Below are 23328 nucleotides of genomic sequence, written 5' to 3'. Positions count from 1 at the left end.
TTATTTCAAATAACGAAAATTCTTTATTATTATTATTATTATTATTATTTTTAACTGTTTTAAATGAAGTACAATAACCCTTCCTCAGCTTCCCACACAGTGCTCGCGTCTGGTGTGTTTTGAACTTTTCGACGCGCCGTAGGTAAAAGAAGGCGGGGTTTCAAAGAGGTCACGGAAGTAGTGAAGCAGTGAAGCATCACGGGAAAACACGTGTGGAGCTACGCGACATCGCACGAAAAACCAGTAGGTCAGTATTGGCCTTTAAATAACTGTTTTATTTGTTGTGGAGTCCGTTTTGTGCCGAATTCTTGTCTCGTGTCCTCTGCTGTAAATGAACGGCATGCTCAATGTTTTAGTTTGTCATTACAGTCCTATACAATGGAACAAAATGTGTGCTGTGTAAATCACACACACACTGTAAACATAAATACAAAACCAAAAAAAAAGAGCATGCATATAGCCTATTGACAAGTATACATTATAAAATACAATACTCTGTAATTGAAAATTAAAAATAAATCTACACTAATAAGTACAGCAGTAAACATTGACAACTAGCCCCACTCTACCCTATTTTTTCTTATTTGTCCGTTTGTTTTGCTGTAACATCACTTGTTAAAATCAGTAGTTGATTTCGTTTATTTCACTATAAAGAAAACACTCAAGAACCACATTATTTTGGGCTGTCTGTGTAAGAAATATTTCGTGACATTTCTTTAAATGGATATACATTGACAGGTAATTCAAATAATTCTGGTTTCACATGAACCAGAAGTGAACCTCTTTTGTGTTTTCTCCACAGGTTAATACTTTCACTCGGTTCTTCCAAATAATCACCATGGCTTCCAAAAACACTGCGAGCGGCGACGACCGCTTCTCCAAGGTTAAAAAGGACCCTCGCTTCTGGGAGATGCCCAACAGAGAGCGCAAGGTCAAGATCGACGAGCGCTTCCAGTCCATGTTCCACGACCAGCGCTTCAAGCTGAAGTACACAGTGGATAAACGCGGACGACCCGTCAACCACACGACCACCGAGGACCTCAAGCGCTTCTACAAGCTCTCTGACTCCGAAGAGGAGGGCGAGAAGACGGAAAACACAGAGAAAGCGGAAGAGGAACCTCAGGTTGAGGATGAAGATGAGAGTGATGAATCTGAAGAGGAAGAAGAAGCCGAGAAGGTCCTGAAGTCACAAGAAGCGAAGAAAACCAAAGAGCCGCTGATAAAGGGAGTGAGAGTGTTTGAAGAAGGTACTGCTGATTTATTGAATTTATGTAACTGTTTTTGTTTTGCATATTGTTTGTTTTGGATCGATCATAATGTCATTTTGATAAGTATGTTTATATATATATACTTGAGGGGTGTTCGTTTATGTTATTTATGGATTGAGACCACTTTTATTGGTTTTATCAGATGAAGATGAGAGATCTGGTGTTGAAGAGGATGAAGAAGGTGGTTCTTCTGAAGGTGAAGATGATGACGATGAGGATGATGAGAGCGAGTCAGATGAAGATGACGAGAAAGGACCTGATCTGGCCAGAGGGAAGGGTAACATTGAGACCAGCTCTGATGAAGATGATGATGATGACGATGAGTTGGAGGAAGAGGAGATTGAGCATGACTGGGGAGAGATGTGTAAAGATGCTCCACGCGGTGACAATGTGAGATTTCATCCAAACACTTTATTAGTAATAACACACACTATCGTTCACATTTTTTAGCCTCTTCTGCTCACCAGGGCTGCATTTATTTGATCAAAAATACTGTAATATTGTGAAATATTATTAGAATTGTAAATAACTGGTTTCTATTTGAATATATTTTCAAATGTAATTTATTCCTGTGATGCAAAGCTGTATTTTCAGCATCATTCCTCCAGTCTTCAGTGTCACATGATCCTTCAGAAATCACTCTAATATGATGATTTGATGCTCAAGAAACATTTCTGATTATTATCAATGTTGAAAACAGTTGTGCAGTATGGCAAGCCGTTTTAACTTTTATTCATTTCCAGGATATGAATTGTTGATATCAACAATTACATTTTTGATATCAACAATTACATTTTTTGATATCAACAATTAAATTCTTGATATCAACAATTGAATTATTGATATCAAAAATGTAATTCTTGATATCAACAATTGTAGTTTCACTAGTGAAATGTCACCATAGACTGCCATTCAAAATCAATTGTTGATATCAAGAATTGATTTCTTACTAGTAGAAATATAATTTTTGATATCAATAATTACATTATTACTAGTAAAAATGCGATTTCCTGATATCAATAATTAAATTATCACTAGTCTAAATGTATATTCTTGATATCAACAACTGAATTGCTACTAGTAAAAATTTTCATTTTTGATATCTGAAAATGTATTTCTGATATCAATATTATTTCAGATATCTAAAATGTCTTTCTTACTAGTAACAATCACATTCATGATATCAGAAATTAACATTGTCACTAGTGAAAATTGAATTATTGATATAAAAAATGAACATTGTTACTAGTAGCAATTCAATTGTTGATATCAAGAATAGACATTTCAACTAGTGACAATTGAATTCTTGATATCAAAAATAAAGGTTTTTACTAGTAAGAATTGTATTTCTGATATGTGAAATTGGAATTTCAACTAGTAAGAAATAAATTCTTGATATCAAGAATTGATTTTGAATGGCAGCCTATGGTGACATTTCACTAGTGAAAATACAATTACAGATATCAAGAATTATAGTTTTTACTAGTTGCAATTCAATTGTTGATATCAAGAATTATCATTTTAACTAGTGAAAATGTAAATGTTGATGTCAAGAATTAGCATTGTTACTAGAGAAAATGTAATTCCTGATATCAAAAATTGCTATTGTTACTAGTAGAAATATTATTACTGATATCAATAATTATAATTTTAACTAGTGAAAATGTAATTGTTGATATCAAGTATTCATATCCTGGAAATGAAAGTGCTGCTTCATTTATGTGAAATAGAAAATCTTTAGTAACATCATAAATGTATTTTCAGTCTTTACTGTCACTTTTGATCAATTTAATGCATCCTTGCTAAATAAAAGTATTAATTTTGTTTAAAGAAAAATCTTACTGATATCATACTTTTGAACATTTGTATATTTATTAAATGAAAATTATATTTAATATTTTTTGTGTTATATGTAATATATTTAACATATTATATTAAAATTGATAATACAAATAAAAAATAACACATTTTCCCCACCAAATTATTATTTTTTTAATAATGCAATTAAAAGAGTTACTTTAAAAATGTATTTATACATCATGTATCGTGTGTTATTTTCTGTGTTTAGACTTCGCAGCGGTTGGCAGTTTGTAACATTGACTGGGACAGACTGAAAGCTAAAGATCTGCTGGCTCTCTTCAATTCGTTTAAGCCCAAAGAAGGCGTAGTGCTGTCTGTAACGGTAACGGTCCCTTCTCTTCCTGCTCTGGCTCCTCCCACAATCCCTTGATCATTTCCGTTCGCGCTGCAGCTGTGAGTCTGAATGGTTGTCATGCATTTGTCAGATCTACCCGTCTGAGTTTGGGAAGGAGAGGATGAGTGCAGAACAGACCCAGGGTCCGCTGGAGCTCACCGGCCTCCCGGACGACCCCGACGCAGACACAGAGGAGCAAAGGTACCGCTCTTATTGGGGTTTACAGTACACTACTGAGGCCAGTACCAGAATGCATTGCAAACAGACTTAGAGACAAAAAATTTCTCTTACATATACCGGACACTGATTTAAAACATACTTCTAATTCATTCAAGGACTATACAAATATTTCAGTCTGATTAAAATGTGACTTTTTCACCCAGTGCTGTGTGTTTTTATGGTTATCAGAGTAGTGTGTTTGCTGTGTTGCATGATACATTGATAGATACAAAAAGTGATCAAACGCTTTTAGCTGTAATGCCGTTCAAGAAGTTTGGGTCAGTAATTAATTTTTCATTGAAATTAATCAAGTTATCATGTGACACTGAAGACTGGAGTAATGATGCTGAAAATTCAGCTTTGATCACAGGAATAAATAACAATTTACAACATATTCACATAGAAAAGTTATTTTAAATTGTAATAATATTTCACAATATTACTGTATTTTTGATCATATAAATGCAACTGTTTTGTATGGAAGCTTGTTTCCGCCACTGAATTTAAAAAATAATAATAATAATTGCAACTTTTTATCTCACAATTGCGAAATATGAAGTCAGAATTGTGAGAAATAAAGTCGCAATTGCGAGATATAAAGTCGCAATTCTGAGAAATAAAGTCGCAATTGCGAGATATAAAGTCGCAATTCTGAGAAATAAAGTCGCAATTGCGAGAAAAAAAGACAGAATTTTGACTTTTTATCTCACAATTCTGACTTTTTTTCTCACAATTGCGAGTTTACATCTCGCAATTCTGACTTTATAACACATAATTGCGAGTTTATGTCTCTAAATTCTGACATCTTTCCCAGAATTGTGAGATATAAACTCGCAATTGCGAGTTATCAGGCCAATTCTAAGGAAAAATAAAAGACTAACTTTTTTCCTCTCAGAATAGTTTATATCTCACAATTCTGACTTTACAACACGCAATTTCGACTTTATATCTCGCAATTCTGACTTTATGACACGCAATTGCGACTTTATTTCACGCAATTCTGACTTTACAACACGCAATTGCGACTTTATATCAATCAATTCTGACTTTACAACACACAATTGCGACTTAAACCAATCAATTCTGACTTTATATCTCGCAATTCTGAGAAATAAAGTCAGAATTGCGAGATGTAAACTCGCAATTGTGAGAAAAAAACAGTCAGAATTGTGAGATAAAAAGTCGCAATTACTTTTTTATTTTTCATTCTGTGGCGGAAACAAGCTTCCATAGTTTTGAGTATAAGAGAGTTGTTTAAAAAAACACCCAAACTTTTGAATGGCATTGTTTATCACTGTATTTTTCACCCTTTTGATAATATTTCATGTCTTCTATTTTTATATTCACTCTGAATGATTTTAAAGGACAGTATTATATTTTTCCATTAAGAGGAACCCTCATTTGAACCAGTTCAGCTCAGTGTTTTACGATGAAGGTCTTCCATGTGTTTTCAGGATCTGCCGGGAGAAAGTGCGTGACTATCAGTTCAAGCGTCTGAGGTATTACTACGCCGTGGTGGAGTGTGAGTCCGTGGAAACGGCGGTGAAGATTTACGAGGAGTGTGACGGCCTCGAGTACGAGAGCAGCTGCTCCATGATCGACCTGCGGTGAGTCCCTCACGGTCCCAGAGACACTCAAACAAAACCTCGGCTGAGAATCGTATAAATGCTGTTTAAAACTGAAACCATCAAGAATACAAATCTGATTACATTTCTAAGAACTTAGCACTTGATTTTTTTTTTTTAAATCCATCATGTTTGTGTCATTTTCCAGGTTCATCCCTGATGACGTGACGTTTGACGATGAGCCGAAGGACAGAGCGACCGATGTGGATTACGGTTCCTACAAGCCCAAGCTCTTCACATCGGCGGCCACCACCACAGCCAAGGTCTGTCACACTGAACACTACACGAGATCCTAGCGCCTGAACTCGGTGTGCAGTAACGTCTGCTGTGCGTCATCAGGTCGAGCTGACGTGGGATGAAACGGATCATGACCGGGTCACTGCTCTCTGCCGGAAGTTCAATAAGGACGAGCTGTTGGACATGGACTTCAAGGCTTACCTGGCCTCCTCCAGTGAGGAAGAAGAGGAGGAGGAGGAGGAGGAGAAACAGACGGAAGGTTAGTGAGGACTTTCTCCTTGTGCAGGTGAACTTGTAAGTCTGGCTGTCTTTGAAATGTTCTGTTGTCTTGAATGTTCAGCTGAGGAGCCGGCTCAGCCTCTTCCTGAGGAGAAGAAGGCCAGTAAGGGGAAGAAGAGCGCAGAGCAGATCGCTAAATACAGAGATCTACTGAAGAGCATTCAGGACAAAGACAAGGGGAATGATGACGCCATGGACATGGAGATCACATGGGTACCAGGTATCAGAGATGCTCTCCTCCTCACCTAAAAAGTTGATTAAGTGTTATGTTTTATATTATTTTTTAATATTACTTTATTTTTAAAAGAACATATTTTACATTATTTTACACCTATTAATGTTATATTATTAATATTATAATAAATATATTTCATTTAATAAAATGCAAAAAATATATAAAATAATTATGTTTTAATGATTGTAGAAAACGATTCTCAATGTATTATTGTTTAATTATATATAAGCATAGTATTATATATAAGTTTTTTTTTATGTTTAATAATATTATATAGTAATATATATATATATATAATTGTTTATAATTATATTATTTATAATATATATTTTAAGTAAATATAATAAATATGTACATGAATGTGTGAATAAAATATATAATGTAAAATGAACATAATAATATATACATATATAAAAATGCTTTATGACTAGACATTTTTATGTTTTTAATTGTGTATATATAAACACACATATTATATATGTATGTGTGTATGTATGTAAATATAAACTATTACAAACAAAATAAATATATGATAATTATATATATAATTATAGAATATGTATATATATATATTTATTTGATAGTATTCATTATATATATTATAATTGTTTATAATTATATTATTAATATAATATATATTTTAAGTAAATATAATATGTACATAAATGTGTAAACAAAATATATCATATAAAATAATTTTTATATATATAAAGTAAATATAAACTATAAAAATATATATATATATATATATATTATATATACTGTATGTTAACGTTTATGTTATTTGATTGTTTTTAGGACTGAAAGAAACAACTGAGAAGCTTGTGAAGAAGAAAATGTTGGGCAAAGATATACTGTCTCCGTGGGAGGAATATCTGCAGAAGAAAAAGGAGAAAAAGAAAGAGAAGAGGAAAGGAAAGAAGGTAACCGTGTTACTGAGAAATAATCATTCCGTTTGCCCTTCATTTCTGTGCCTCTGACTCACTCACACACCGTCTTTCTGGTGCAGGACGCGCTGGAGGCGGAGCCTGGGATCAGTGATGACGAACTTCCTGCTAATGTTGACCTCAACGACCCCTTCTTCACAGAGGAGCTCGGCGCGACAGGTTAGCCTGCGCTTTATTCCCCTCACACTTCAACACTTTCAACATGAGGGAGATTAAACCATGAGGTCAATTCTATTGCAGCATCCCTGGAAAACAAAAAGAACAAGAAGAGCAGGAAGAAGGATGAGGAGAGGACACCAGAAGAACGGGAAGAGCTGGAGAGACGGAGGGTAGGTTTCTGTCACGACGTGTGTTTCTGGGTAATGTATCATGATTACCAACTGTGTCGTGATCTCCAGGCTGAGATGGAGCTGCTGATGGCTGACGACGAAGATGACAAGCACAAACATTTCAACTACGACAAGATCGTAGAGCACCAGAACCTGAGCAAGAAGAAGAGGAAGAAGCTCCTGAAGAGCGACACGCCACTGGAGAACGACGACTTCAAGGTCAGAGTCTCAAAACATCACTTTCGCTCTAGATTTTCAGGAGAGAAAAGATTCGTTTTTTGTGTGCATGTGTGTGACTCACTGAATCAGAGTTTTGAATCGATTCTCTGAACTGATTCTGTAAAATGAATCAAACTAACTCTGCCATGGTTCTCCAGGTGGACGTTCACGACCCGCGCTTCCAGTCTATGTTCACGTCCCATCTTTACAACCTGGACCCGTCCGACCCGGCCTACAAGAAGACCAAAGCAACGCAGAGCATCTTAGAGGAGAAACTGCGGCGCAGAGAGGAGGAGCACCAGAGTCAGGAGGAGACGCTGAAGAGCAGAGCCACACAGAAGAAGATCACAGCAGAGACTTCATCCGCCTCTAAAGTCATGGACCCCAATTTATCACTGCTTGTCAAATCCATCAAGAACAAAACTCAACAGTTTCAAGAGCGCAAGAGACAAAAGACAAAGTAGACTGAGAACGAGAGTGTCTTTTTGCTTTGCCTAATAGAAGACAAAATGAAAAGCTGTTTGATAATAAACTTCATATTTTGTTTGCAATATTAGTGCTGCTATAAAATAATCTCCTAGTTCAAAATCATTAAACATCGATTCAGACTTTCATGGTTGATCTGCTGTTTTTGGACCAAACATCATGGGTTTTTCACTGAAATTGTTATTCTGCCGAACACAGTTTTTGATATATTATTTTTTATAATGTAGTTTCTTCCAGTGTCTCGGAGACGTTGCCGCAGTTTTGTCTCAGTTTCGTCGTCACGATGATGGTGAGATCAGCTCATACCGGCTGTTGTCAGACTCCTTGTGCATACAAAAATCTCACTGGATTATTACAATTAATGGCAAAAGGAGTGTTTGGAAATGTAAACTAATATTTCCTACGCACTACAGCAAAAGATATAAAATATAGCTGCAAGCAGCAATTATCAGGGCCGAGCACAACAGAAGCAAACAACGAAGCAGCAGACCAGCTGCACAAATTAGGCAATAAAGACATTTGGGGACAATTTTGAGCAAAAAGGTTGACAACCCATAAATATATTGAGTTGTAATGAGATATAATTGCTTGAAATATAATTTCATTACAATTTTTTTCTGAAAATTGAGTACCTTCAGGGCATGGTGCCGAAGAAACATACCGAGTTTTGTAACGATATGCCAATGCGTTCGTAAACTAAAACCCCTGCAGTTACAGCTTTGGATCTTTTTTGTCATTTTGTAATTAAAATGACGGCCTTTTTTTTTTTAAGGTACACCAATGTCATAATGGACTGATAGCAACTGAGACAGACACTCACACTGAATGTCAATTTTGAAGTTCAGACTAAGTTCAATAGTGTTAGTTCAATTATAGCACCAACGAGTGGTGTAGTCCCACCTCTTTTTTTGTGTGTCCTCAGAGTGTGCCCAAAAATACACAAAAATATTTTCACATTTGGTGAAAATATCTCATTTCGTTTAGGAGTTATAGACTAAAGTTCGTCTCCTAATTTACGTGTGTGTACATACTCCATAAAAAATGACGCATGCACGACTTTGATTGCATTTTTTTGCCGCTTGCTATCAAAATCTCGGCATTTGGGCTTTAACATGTAGCTTATGAACATTAAAAAAACGCGTCTGACACTCATTTTTCAAAGCAAAAACGCGTTCTGTGTGAACGAGCCCTTACTCCCTTAATAACTTAACTGTCACCGTCCCACAGGTGGGACGTTTGCCATTATATTTTTAAAACAATAATATCTTAGTTAAAACCTTAAAGGCACACTGTGGAACTTTTCAACCTTTATAATATATTACCAAAACCCATTGAGATGGTACATCGACTTACAATAGGTTGAATGACACGTCTGCCGTAGCCTGAAGGTGTCTGTATCGCTTTTACTAGCACTATGTAACTTCGGGGTTCGGGTAGGAACCCGAGCACAAAAAGAACTACAAAATTCGACCGCTTTACGGCATACGTCACTTCCCCCACCACCCACAACTTCCTCAGATTCTGACGTGAGTGCTCAACTCGCGTTTGATTGCCGTCTGTATGTTTTTGTCATGGCCGAACCAACAGCTACAAGGAAGAAGGCAAAGGTTTTGTCAGAGGACACTAAAAAAAAGAAAAGGGCATAGTGACAAATGAAAAGCCAGGACGAGGATCACCATTGGTCCAGCGTTCGCTCGCTGGCGTGAGCTAACGTTACACGTCTATGGAGCTACAGGAGGAGGATGGGTGCCCGACCGATGCTAACGCTTGCCTGCACACAAATGCCGTTTCCAAGGTGACACAGATAAATCATATAAGCAGTGTAGTATTGTCTGGTATTCCGGCCACAGCCGATGGTGTTATGAGTGTAATAAAATGCCCACAGCCCATTGTTCATTTCTACACACAAACACAGCCCGCCACAGTGCAGGGCTCGAACAAATAAAATCGACTCATGTCAAATGTAGCTGCTACATTAAATGTAGTGAACGTTCCCACGACTCAGTGCCCACAAACACTACAGACAACATGTCCCACGGTTTCTGTAAAACGAAACCAACACACATAGCTTACAGTCAGCTCAGGCCGACGGTGTTTTTAGTGCAGTAAATGTGCCCGCCGTCCCGCGCCCACATTCACTCACAGACATGTTAGCACTAATGGTGTGTTCACACCGAACGCGAATTTAATTATTTCCGCGAGTAGATTACATACAAAGTCAATGCAAAGACGCGAATAGACGCATCATTCGCGCCAGGCGTTGCGAATGACGCGAATTGGGCGACGCGTTTGCCGCGAATGTCTTCCGCGCAAGTTGAAATATTTGAACTCGAGCGAATGTTCAAGCGTCTAACTAGACGCGTATTTGACGCTCTATTCGCGTTCGGTGTGAACACACCATAAGCCCCACGGGGCTCGCCCCGCTCGCTCTCTCTCAGCAGACTGCTATAAGGGAATCGACCGCGGCCAGGCTGCCCGCCTCAAACACTGCAAGCACACATAATCTAAAGCAGTGGTTCTCAATCCTGGTCCTAGGGAGCCACTGCTCTGCACAGTTTGTATGTCTCCCTCATTTAACACACCTGATTCAGATCATCAGCTCGTTAGGAAAGAGCTTTATTAACTGAAGTGGGTGTGTCAGATAAAGGAGACATATAAAATGTGCAGAGCAGTGGCTCCCTAGGACCAAGATTGAGAACCACTGATCTAAAGACACGGGAAGCTGACCCACTGTCTATAGGCGGACCGGTTGACTTTTGCGACAGTGCTGCGGAGCTTGTGGCCTCTAGGGACGCTAGACGTGAAAGTTACAGGTCGAGCGCCACTAGTGGCCAAAAAGTTCCGCAGTGTGCCTTTAAGTAATATCGACAAACTATATATCATTTGAAAGCTTACAATCTCTAGTTTCCATATTTGGTGATTGATTTTCAAAATAAATTACAGAGGAGCCGTAATTTATCAATTTGCAACAAGAATATTTTCATACTCCTAAGGCGTGTTCAGACCTTTATTTTGAAATAGCAATGAACATGAAAAATCATGAAACAAATTGTAGAAACCTAGTTTGTTTTCATGCCAAGAGTTCAAAAGATAGCATCCATTCATTTATTTTAGAAAAAAAGGTCTGAAAATTGTTTAAATATAAAGAAAAAAATAATAAATTCACCATTTGTGATGTGGCAGCGAGCTATGACGCACATGCGTGTTCTTTGTATGTGTTTATTAGAGGTTGAATTCATATCAAAATCTGCCAAACTTCCCATACTACTTCTGAATAGGATCTCTACTTCATAAATTGTATGAAAATTGTGGAAATAATGGTTCATATCACTCAAAACACATATGGAAATGGAGGCGCCCTTATATGGGCAGTAATGGAGTCTGGTTGTGACCTAGTGAAAATGTTTGGTACTGCGCCCAAACAAAATCTCACTGAAAGCTCATATTTGGAGATATCAACCTAAAATTTGAAACACAACTTGTTCAGATTTTTGGCTTTGATTTATTTTTTGCAGTTTTAGAGTCGCCCAGGTTTTGAAAATATATATTTTCTATAAAATATGAATAATAATTTTTTTTTACATTGTACATTTCCATAAACTCAAACTTCTATAACTTTTTTTCTGTTTCACTTTCTTAATTTATTTCACTTCTACATAAATCTGCCAAATGTCTTCTTTAAAACAAGACCAATCGTACGTCTATATTCCAAAGCATTCTTGAATTACAACCATTTATGTTCGAAATGTGCATTTTCATGTCAATTCAAAAAAAGGGGGGTGACAGTTAACAGGTTAAAAGTAACTAATTGTGTTACTTAGTTACTTTTTATGGAAAGTAATGAGATGTTACTTTTTTTTGCTTGACTTTTTCCTCACGTTTTTTGCTGCCTGTTTGAACAAAGCCAAAAATACTTCAGTGACACTTTTACTGAAAGACAAGACTGTAAAAACTGGAGTTAAAGTTCGCTTTATTCATAATGACACAAAACGCTGCCCACACATTCAAATAAGTCTGTTGGCACTTTCACAGGCACCTCATTTTCGACATAACAGAAGAAACAGGCTTGTCTCGTGTGCAGTATATCTAAACACAGCTGTGAATGAATGAATGAATGAAAACGTCTTATCACACTTACACTTCCAGTGAATGTGACCAGTGTTCGGAGCATGTAAAAACATCTCAATTCATGGTCCAGGAATATAAAGTGTACATGTAAGAACGGCTTGGGTAGTTCACACCATTAGACCCAATCCAGAAAAGGCACAAATTGCAGATTTTAAGTTTGATTTGACCAAGTAACATGTAACTCCAGTCTGGATCACAATGGAGCATTTCAAGAGAGAAACCAGACAGAATGAAATGATTCTAGATTGTGCCAGTGTTAAAAACAACAACTACTTGATGAGAAATAGTGCAATTAAAGTTTGACATCGACATGTATGTCTGAAAGAGCTTGAGGGGAGTTTTGTGTTTCAGGTTGGGGTTTTTTCTTCCCATTTTATGGCAAAAAAAATGTTTGGAAAAGTGTCAGAACACCTTGAGTTGTGCACCAAAGTTTAATACTTTAATAAAATCTAAGTTTGAGCATTAGTAATAGTGATTTTGTCTTAACCGGCCCCACTATCTCTCTCCTAGTCTTTGTAAAACCCCTTTTAACTTCATGCCACTAACATACAATATTGTGTTGCACCAAAATGCTATAAAATATAGGATTACATGAATATTACGTAGAGAAAATAAGTTCTTAGCAAAACACTTCAGGACAAATTGTGCTTCACGTGTCGAGTAAAAAAATTATACAAATACTTTAGAGTTCAGTAAAATACAGTTTCATTACGATACAACGCACAAAGTGATACAAATATGATTTTGTAGAATAAATCAAGCGCGTGACTTCACAAATTAGATTTAAAGATATTAAATCATCTTTCTCACAAAGAATCACAACATGTCTGCTGTTAGTCAGAGCAGGTAAACAACGGGATGATAATTCAGCTTAAACGTTGCCAGTCACGAAATAATCAATCATGTGACCTGTAAAACCAAAGGAGAACCCGTTATGAGGATTTACGTGATCTAGATGTTATTTGTGTTTAACTGTTAAGATTTACATGTATTTTTAGCAGACTTGTACTGAAGTCATTTTCATGAATGCTTTGAGACAAAGATCTATCCAGCTAAATCAGTGGATCTTAGGGTACGTTTACACGTCAACGATGATTTACCATAAAAATGGAAAAGTTTTTCCTTTGTGGTTTTCGCGAAAAAATTACAATATTATCAAACGATCTTCGTTGACACGGATCCGGGAAAACGACTAAAAACGCTGCTTCGTTTCAGCAAACTGACCCAAAGCCAGAAAGAAATTACAACAATTTACGCTTCAGTAGGAATAACGGTCATTTTAATAATGGTTACCTGTCTGAAATAAGACATCATTTAATGCTAAACTTGCACTTTGAGGGTACGTTTACACGACAGCGATGTACTAAAAACGGAAAGGTTTTTTCTTAATACAGATGACAACATTCGGATCCGTGAGAAAAACGACTAAAAACGCTGTATTCTGCTGCCAGGCCAGTAGATGGCGATGTTCCTCTGTAAGTAACACTACGCGCCACATAACACACAAGCGCATTATGTCACCGTTTTCACCAGATTCCTGAAGTTTACACGGAGACGATGTATCATTTTCAAAAACCCGCTTTCAAAAGTATGAATTTTTAGGCTCCCAAACCGCCGCTGTCGTGTAAATGAATGGTCAAAGCGTGTATAAATGTCTCATTTTCAGTTGAAAACGGTGTCGTGTAAACGGCCCTTAAATCTCGGCTCTTATTTTGTACGTCACACAAAAATGAAAATTAGGTCATTTGCTCAAGCTCATGTCATCTCTTTGACTTGTCTTGTGCAACATTTCCCAAGTGATCTGAAATTATATGATAGCTTTCTGTGAGGAAATTCACTATTCATTGAAAATCATTCCCTACAATCTCATTTGCATATTTAAACTTGGCATCATATTTAGCTGCAAAACTTGCAATAACCAATTGCCTTCGGCTTCAACAACGTCAAACATTGCAAGACACGTCTTGACACTAAATTTGCGAGATTGGAAAATAGATTTGAGAGCTTGAGGGCCTCAACCGACCAACAAACTTGTCAACAAATAATAACTTGCACTACTGTTCAACAGTTTGGGTTCAGTAATTTAAAAAAAAAAATGTTTTCGAAAGAAGTCTGCTCACCAAAACTGCATTTATTTGATAAACAATACAGTGAAAATAGTAAATATTCTGAAACATATTTTAAAATGTAATTTATTCCTGATTAAAGCTGAATTTTAAGCATCATTACTCCAATCTTCAGTGTCACATGATCCTTAAAAAATCATTCTAATATGATGATTTGCTGCTCTAGAAACATTTCTGATTATTATCAATGTTGAAAACAGTTGTGCTGCTTTTCCATTTTCATGGAAACCATGACATTGTTTTTCAGGATTCTTAGAAACGTAAAAAGAACAGCAGAATAGAAATCTTTTATAACATTATGAATGTTTTTACTGTCACTTTTGATCAATTTAATGCATCTTTGCTGAATAGAAGTATTAATTTCTGTCAAAAAAAAAAAAATCTTACTGACCCAAGCTTTTGTACGGCAGTGTATATTTCACAGTGTATATTATAGCGCACATAGTTCATAGTTATATGAACCACTTTTAAGATGTTTTAAAGTTTGTTTGCTTTGCCCTTTCTGAAGCCTGACAGCCCTGACCTGGTTCTGTTCTACAGAAGTAATAAAGTCGTACACATTTAGAAGGACATGAGGGTGAGTAAATGACTGAATTTTCTTTTTCAGGTGCACTAATGCTTATCATATAGTCTATAAGGACTGTCAGGAATCAAATTCTTTTTGGAGCCTTTGTGCAAAATCAGAGCAGCACTTCATTAGCGGAACAAAAAAACACGTTTTCTGATTAATCAGTTGTGAACGGGACGCTCTCTCAAGCATAAAATATGAGTTCAGGTATCTGCCCCCCTTGCACACCCGTCCCGTTGGTGCTGTCCGAGGAGCACTGGAACTGGAAGGTCACCTTCCCGCACTGGACCTCCGTCATGCCCTCCTGGCCGAAATAACTCAGCTCGTTCCCGTCCAGAACCACGCTGGCCGTGTAGAACGTGTCGGGTTCGATCTGCACCGGGTACTCGAAGAACACGGGGAAGGTGTTGCTGGAGCCGTCGGAGAAGTATTTGATGATGGCGACGCCGAGCGTCACGCCTTGGCGCTTCAGCTCGATCTTGGCCTGGTACTCGGCCGAACCGCAGCTGGAGCCGTACAACCCGAACCCGGCGATGAAGACGCGCTTGTCCACGGCGAACTGGATGCTGTCGCAGCGCCCGCGGTACCGCCACTGGTTGCTACGGTACGCGCACGACTGAAAGCGGTGGCACTTCTGCGGCGTCAACCCTTTCCGTGGTTTGCAGACGAACTTCAGCTCTGGTTTCTTGGCCGCCGTGTACCACAAGAAAATATCATTGGTCTCGTTGAGCGTCAACACGCCCGACTGCGCAACGCCGTTAGCGAAATCATCAAGCGCCATCGCCGGGATCCGTATCAGATAGATGGACTTTCCCAAAACAAGCCGTTTGTTCTCGATGGTGGGCTGGAGCTCCTGTCGCTGACACTCGGCCTCCGCCCAGCTCAACGCCGCGTCGAACACCACCATCTCCTTGGCGTTGAGCGTCTCACGCCGAAGGATGCTCTCTAAAGTCTGAGTGTCGATGTCGCAGAACCCCTCGGAGCGGAGGGCGAGTTCGGCCTGCGCGTCGATGACCTCCCAGCAGCGCTGAGTGAGGTCGGGCTCCTCGAAAAGGCAGCTCTGAGAGAGCAGGACGCAGGCGTTTCGAGCGCTCAGGCTCGTCTCCAGGAAGTTGACGCAAGCGCGGGCCAAGTGGGGAACGATGTATTTTTTGGCGGCGTACAGTGTGGCGAGGACGGTGTCTGCACACAGGTCGATCTCGTCACAGTAGATATACCTGACAACAGAGAGCAAAATTATTATCCTACTTAATGCGGCTGTCATTGAAGCAAGGCTAACCAAATACTCAGACATTCTGAAATTCATGTTAATTCACTCTAAATGTTATGCTAATGTAAATATAATTTGTAATGCCATATTAGATTTATAAATAAATAAATGTAATTATTGTAAAATTACATTATACATTTTTTTTTTATATTAGGGAAAAAAAAACATTTCACTAGTGACTATTGGACCCTATTATATCTTTATCCTTAAAGACACCATAACATAAAAATTTTGGGTTTCTTTTTGTAGGAAATATTTATGAGTTTTTGTAATAAAATAAGAGAAATAAAAAAAGTGAAATATATTTTATTTGGAAGGTCAATAATTAAATTAATAAATACTTTTCAAATAAAATAGAAATATATAAATATTCACTATTGGTTTACAGACTATTTTCATCTTTAAAGACCCAATGACATCATTGTTATTTTTGTAATGGAAAAAAGTATAGTATTATATCTATATTATTTATTCTATTAAAAATATATACAAAAATGTAAAATATTATAGTTTAATACAATTTAAATAAATACATATATTTACTAGTGGTCTCCATTATTTAATTACATTTTGTTATATAATTTTATATAATATAAAAAAAAATATTTAAGTTTATACAATATTACAAATATATTTATTTTATTAGAAAAATACATTCTCTAGTGTTTTCTTTAAAACCCCATGACATCAAAATTTAAGTTTTGCGTCTTTTAAATTGATGTTTATTAGCTTTGTGGCTGTGTATATGCTAGAGACTGAAAGTCATACTTTAGCATGGCAAGGAAAGAAGGTGGCTCCACATCAGGGATCCGGATCTCATCCTTATCTTCAGCCAGTTCTCCGTAGAACATGGCATGAAATACAGAACTGCCCACGGCCAGAACATACTGAAAAAGAGAGAGACAAAATGGATGCAAACAGAGATGAGATTATGAGCATCACTCATTTTCAGTTTTATTTATTCCTGCATTTGCTAATAATCTCATGAAACTTGTAACCAACATGTCCATGTCCAATAATAAAAATGTATTATATATGTGAATATATATATATATATATATATATATATATATATATATATACACTCACCGGCCACTTTATTAGGTACCCCATGCTAGTAACGGGTTGGACCCCCTTTTGCCTTCAGAACTGCCTCAATTTTTCGTGGCATAGATTCAACAAGGTGCTGGAAGCATTCCTCAGGGAGTTTGGTCCATATTGACATGATGGCATCACACAGTTGCCGCAGATTTGTCGGCTGCACATCCATGATGCGAATCTCCCGTTCCACCACATCCCAAAGATGCTCTATTGGGTTGAGATCTGGTGACTGTGGAGGCCATTTTAGTACAGTGAACTCATTGTCATGTTCAAGAAACCAATTTGAAATGATTAGAGCTTTGTGACATGGTGGAAGTAGCCATCAGAGGATGGGTACATGGTGGCCATAAAGGGATGGACATGGTCAGAAACAATGCTCAGGTAGGCCGTGGCATTTAAACGATGCCCAATTGGCACTAAGGGGCCTAAAGTGTGCCAGGAAAACATCCCCCACACCATTACACCACCACCACCAGCCTGCACAGTGGTAACAAGGCATGATGGTTCCATGTTCTCATTCTGTTTACGCCAAATTCTGACTCTAACATCTGAATGTCTCAACAGAAATCGAGACTCATCAGACCAGGCAACATTTTTCCAGTCTTCAACTGTTCAATTTTGGTGAGCTCTTGCAAATTGTAGCCTCTTTTTCCTATTTGTAGTGGAGATGAGTGGTACCCGGTGGAGTCTTCTGCTGTTGTAGCCCATCCGCCTCAAGGTTGTGCGTGTTGTGGCTTCACAAATGCTTTGCTGCATACCTCGGTTGTAACGAGTGGTTATTTCAGTCACTGTTGCCCTTCTATCAGCTCGAACCAGTCTGGCCATTCTCCTCTGACCTCTGGCATCAACAAGGCATTTCCGCCCACAGAACTGCCGCTCACTGGATGTTTTTTTCTTTTTCGGACCATTCTCTGTAAACCCTAGAGATGGTTGTGCGTGAAAATCCCAGTAGATTAGCAGTTTCTGAAATACTCAGACCAGCCCTTCTGGCACCAACAATCATGCCACGTTCAAAGTCACTCAAATCACCTTTCTTCCCCATACTGATGCTCGGTTTGAACTGCAGGAGATTGTCTTGACCATGTCTACATGCCTAAATGCACTGAGTTGCCGCCATGTGATTGGCTGCTTAGAAATTAAGTGTTAACGAGCAGTTGGACAGGTGTACCTAATAAAGTGGCCGGTGAGTGTATATGTATATATATAAAAATTTGGCAGCGGGTATATTAGGCTGCTGTCACTTTAAGACGGATACATTATACTGTTACACATCCATTTTCTTTTTCAACTGTTTGAGTAAAATTATGCACAATCCCATGCCAAAATTCAAGCCTTGTAACACCATGAATATTCATCTAGAGCAAATTAAACGAGTGAGTGAAGAGAGGCGGGTTTTCTGTGGAAAATAAGTATTGGAAGCGTTTCAGATATTTCAGTATCGATATAAATTCAAATTATATACATATATATAATTCAACCAAAACAAAGTGGCTAGCAGGAGTGACTGCGTTACACGCCACTGCTGAAATACACCCACATCTGGCGGGTGTTAATGTCAAGCCCTCTGTATATTGCATTAAGAAAATTGAAGAAATGTAAATATCTCTAATTAAAATACTTTAATACTTCATTTCTAATTGGACAATCTAATTTCTTGTATTTATATATTACTTATATATAATATATATAATTCAAAGGGCATGGTTCGATTCATAAGGGAGGCATGAATTGAAAAAAAAGTGTATAGCTTGAATGCAATTTAAAGGTGCTGTATGTAAGATGAATCGGTACTGCAGTCCAAATTCAAAATATCAGAGACCGTAGTTTCCCCCGCCCCCTCCACCTCAGACTCGACGCTCATGCGGGTTGCCAGTTTGGGGACACGCAACAGAAGCGAGCGCAATTGACGACGAAAACCTAGGAGACTTGCAGACTGTAAGTTAATGAATTGATTTATCCACGTTTTAATATGCTCACGTTCATAGAGATTTTTAGATGGATACCGAGGCTTTTTAGGTTGTGTGGCATCTGTAATCTTCGACCCAGTTTGTTTGCTCGTTTCCAAGGCTGCGACAAGCTGAGTTTCCTGCCAACTGGCAACCCGCAGTGTCGAAATACTATTGGGTGAACTGGCAGTGTGCGTAATAATAAGTATATAACTGGCAGTAGAAGTGTTTTTCAGAGACACGAGTATGTGAACTTAGCATGTTTCCTAAATATCTGCAAACATATTATATTGTTTTTATGCTTTAGTAGAGTGAAAAAGTTACATACAGCACCTTTAAGTCGCTTTGGATAAAAGCCATCTGTCAAATGCATACACTTTTACATGAGATTCACAATTCTGCAACAAACTGGAGTGATAAGATGCCCATATTTTTGTTGCACGGCTGAACGGTGGTAATTCTGTACCTTGTGTCCCGGCACTCTCTGGGTTCCTCCAGGAGGCCCCACCACGAAATGAATATCGGCCATCAGCTCGTTGTTGAACATGACTGAGTTTCTGCACGGGACAAATGAATAATGACAAGACCCTTTAGCCATCGGTGCAACATCACATGCTGTCTAAGGGTAGGCAGTGGAAGAGAAAGAGTGAATTACCTCTCTCTGATCGTGGGATACAAGCCTTGCCAGTTACATCCCTGAATGGTGTTGTTGTTGCTGACGTTCTGCTGATGGTACTGTTGGACAGCGTTGGCTGTGACAGCGGGCAGTTTTTTGGCAGGAAACAGCTCAGCGGCCATTTTACCAACACGTCAATTAATCAGGAGGATTTCATGGCAGAGGATCTGGCAACCTGAAAAGATTAGAACATAACATATTATATTAATATACCATAACATGATATTATAATATAACATGATATTATAATATAACATAATATGTCATATTATGTTATTAATACAACATATAAAAATACTTGAAATCTAATTTTATTTTTTATACATTTACTTCTTTCATGTAAAGGCTATGACTGTTAGCAAACAATTTCATTATTGACTGTCATTATCTCATAGCTGTCATTACAGTCTTTTTGATTTGATTTTTCTCATGCATGCTGTCTTCAACTCGTATAAGTTATTAAAAAGAAACAGTTCAAATACGAAACGAAGTTAACTCACATTCATTGCTGCTAGACTCACATAAACACAGTTAGCAATCACAGCTAAAGCTGCGATAATCATCCAAATACACAAAGAACAGCAGCAAATATTATTAAACGAGGGTTTCAATGATCCAGAAGCACATGCATTTAGTAAATACTTTGATATCGGTCAATAACAGATGCTAATCTGAATTCAGATGCAAGCAACAGGAAATAAACAAAAACAGCCACCGGGCTCACAAACCTAAAAAATAAACCACACAAAACATCAAACTAAAAGACCATCACGAAATGACAACGCTCGTCAACCAATAACAGCTCAATAGTCGTAATTACCAGAGGCGTATTAATGCAGCAGGTTTCGTGAGAGTGAAGAAAGTTTGCAGCTGGTTTGCACATCAACATCCTCCATGATCGGAGGATCCGCCTGACGGACTGCGCATGCGCCAAACAAACGAGCAAGAAGAAAGAAGTAAATACTGCTTGGAGTTAGCAGTAGGTACTACTAACTTTTCATGCTTTATTCTTTTATTTATACATTTATTCAATTATTTATTCATTTTCAGCCCGTTCAAGAATATTTAGAATATTTTATTTGAGGTACGTTAATATTTAGAGACTAAAAGTGGTGGTTGACTAAAAAATTGGTTCCCACACACTAAAAATATTTTAATATTGTAAGCAAAATTGCTCCCAAATTACCAAAGAAAAAAATTAGGAAAATAAAATATTATTTGTATTGCTGCTGATAGAGCGAATGAAGACCAGCAGGTGGCACTCGATGCAAGGTCTTAGAATATTTGATAACCTTTTTTTTATATTTATAATGACGTCTGTCCTCATTTTTATGACGTCTGTGTTATAATGACGTCTGTCCAAAATCATTTCAGAAATCGTATGTCCAAATTGAGGTATACATCATTTTTTGTTGTTTTATTGCATTGTATTATATTTTACGGTAAATGTTTTTTTATTTGTCATAATATTATAATTGCTCTATTTTAATGTAATGTTTTGTATATATACACATATTCTGCACTGTAAAACTCATAATTAAATATTTATCCCACTTTAAATTTAATTGTTGATGAAGAAAATCAAGCTGAAAATACATTATATATAAATTATCAGTTGGTCCTCTTACATCGATGTAAGAGTTTTGATATTTGTAGCAAATTTTTCAGTTTGCCAACCGTAACAAGGGAATTAATGGATAATTCTAATACAAGAATTAAGCTCATATATAAAGGCCAGGGCTTTCTAATAATGTTTTTAAAGTACAGTTGCAAATAAGTGTAAATTTGCATGTTTGAATCTAGTCTCTCTTGCCATCATTTACAAAAAAGGTTATTGGATTTTTGCACCTTTTGCACCTTTGCTTACACAGAGACATCTATTATCCTAACCATCTTCAACCTTAAACAGAGGTCAGGTCGCGAAATTCGCAGACCGCAAAGAATCTCTCTTATTAGCGATAAAATAACAAATATTCAGACGCATCACTGGAATCCCACGGCCAGCAAACCTCTGACTGAACATTGACCCTGAAAAGCAGCTTGACTAGAGCTTAACAGCAAAAACAGTCACAGGAATGCAACGCTGCCCTTGTTGCACTGATGCAAAGGCTTTACGTAATGATTTACTAATTACACTATAGAGGCCTCGGCCGTGGGGGATGCTGGGTAACGGGTCTCTCGGTTAGACACCGGCAGGCACCGACCTAATGGAAGGGGTCCGTAAACAAGCACTTTTATTGTCTGGACAATGATTTGTATCTCTCAGACCTATTCTATGCCATTTAAAAGCTATTTAGAGGGTTTTAAACACAGGAAATGACCATTGTTTGCCCGTCTACAGTAGTTATGGTCGGCTTGAATGCAAAATTGTTCGTGTGGAGTCTTGCTCTGTTTACTCTTCTATTCATAGATCCATTCAAAGACAAACTTTTTGTTTTCCATAAAGTCTGAAATTAAGCTTCTGTGTTAAAGCTGGTGAAATGTCATATTGAAATATCAGTTTATTAAAAGATCCCTTTGCTTTTATAGGATGGGAATGGTTGATTTGGTTATGGCAGACACTAAAACATTATGCAAACCAGAATGGCAAGTATTTGGACGCCACACTTAAAAATGTCTGCATTTTATTGCATTTGCAAACAGATGCTACAGTTTCTTAGAACTTATTTTACTTTTCAGACACAATTTTGGTGAATGAAGTCAGTTCATAAAGGTTTCCAATCAGCAACCTCAAACTATAAACATTTTCCATTAAAGCTGCAGTCCGTAGCTTTTCCTCTTTGTCGCCATCTCTCTGTTCGAAATCTGTAACTGCAGTGATTCGCGGAATTATCATCTTTACGTGGGTTGTAAATCGGCATGAAACAGCGCGGATGAACACAGTGCTTTGAGGCGAGTGCTGCTGTCAGTCACCGCGCTGTGTGGATATAATGTCATTCAGAATCACAGATTCACTTTTTGAAAGTTTGACCAACATAAGAATTTTCATAAGAAAATGTCTTCTGAACAAGTAAGTAAAATCCATTTTTGTTCTGACCAACTAAGGGGGAAAAGCATTCGACATGATAAGCTTCGTTAGATTTAATCAACGTGATTTACAGCAACCGTGCAAATTATAGCCTACTTTGTTCTCAAATTGTTCATGTTAACAACATCAGCATTGCGTGACTAATGTTAAATTTAATGTGTTTTATGATTACCTGTGTAGTTCAGAATTCATATTCTCCATAATAGCAAAACGAGAAAGGCACAACAAAGGAAACTCCATAACTGTGTGAATTAAGAAAACGTACTGTTACACGATTGAACTATTGAAATGTCTTACTTGTTCAGCAGAAAAAAGCCGTCTCTTCTTCCGTTTCGAACCCCTTCAAAACACGGAGTTCACGCACTTTTCAAAAGCCCCGCCGATGTTTAAATCCTTGTGTTCGCATGAGATGGTTTCTTTCTCTTTCTCTAGCCACCTTAAAGGGAT

The 23328-nt window shown here is 37.6% G+C and overlaps 2 protein-coding genes across 2 annotated transcripts; one reads left to right on the top strand and one right to left on the bottom strand.

Moving 5' to 3' along the window:
• Nucleotides 1-224: 224 nt before the first annotated feature.
• esf1 (ESF1, nucleolar pre-rRNA processing protein, homolog (S. cerevisiae)) lies at nucleotides 225-8114 on the top strand. The gene is made up of 14 exons (XM_056253606.1): nucleotides 225-247; nucleotides 803-1247; nucleotides 1411-1658; nucleotides 3337-3450; nucleotides 3554-3663; nucleotides 5136-5288; nucleotides 5455-5569; nucleotides 5646-5802; nucleotides 5884-6042; nucleotides 6856-6980; nucleotides 7067-7163; nucleotides 7245-7333; nucleotides 7403-7552; nucleotides 7711-8114. Exons 2-14 carry the CDS (start codon nucleotides 839-841, stop codon nucleotides 8014-8016), a joined length of 2232 nt encoding a protein of 743 aa, XP_056109581.1. The 5' UTR covers nucleotides 225-247; nucleotides 803-838; the 3' UTR covers nucleotides 8017-8114.
• A 6890-nt stretch (nucleotides 8115-15004) lies between these two features.
• On the bottom strand, nucleotides 15005-20764 carry btbd3a (BTB (POZ) domain containing 3a). Its single transcript, XM_056253605.1, has 5 exons — nucleotides 20674-20764; nucleotides 19833-20028; nucleotides 19644-19734; nucleotides 16899-17017; nucleotides 15005-16077 (listed from the first exon to the last, which is right to left on the bottom strand). Exons 2-5 carry the CDS (start codon nucleotides 19973-19975, stop codon nucleotides 15045-15047), a joined length of 1386 nt encoding a protein of 461 aa, XP_056109580.1. The 5' UTR covers nucleotides 19976-20028; nucleotides 20674-20764; the 3' UTR covers nucleotides 15005-15044.
• Between the last annotated feature and the right edge of the window lie 2564 nt (nucleotides 20765-23328).

This window comes from Rhinichthys klamathensis, unplaced genomic scaffold, assembly GCF_029890125.1.
Source record: "Rhinichthys klamathensis goyatoka isolate OS25496 unplaced genomic scaffold, OSU_Roscu_1.1 h1tg000107l_1, whole genome shotgun sequence".
In the NCBI taxonomy this organism is placed as follows: Eukaryota; Metazoa; Chordata; class Actinopteri; order Cypriniformes; family Leuciscidae; genus Rhinichthys; species Rhinichthys klamathensis.
The sequence above is the reverse complement of the archived record's forward strand: the minus strand, read 5'-3'. Positions and strand labels throughout refer to the sequence as shown.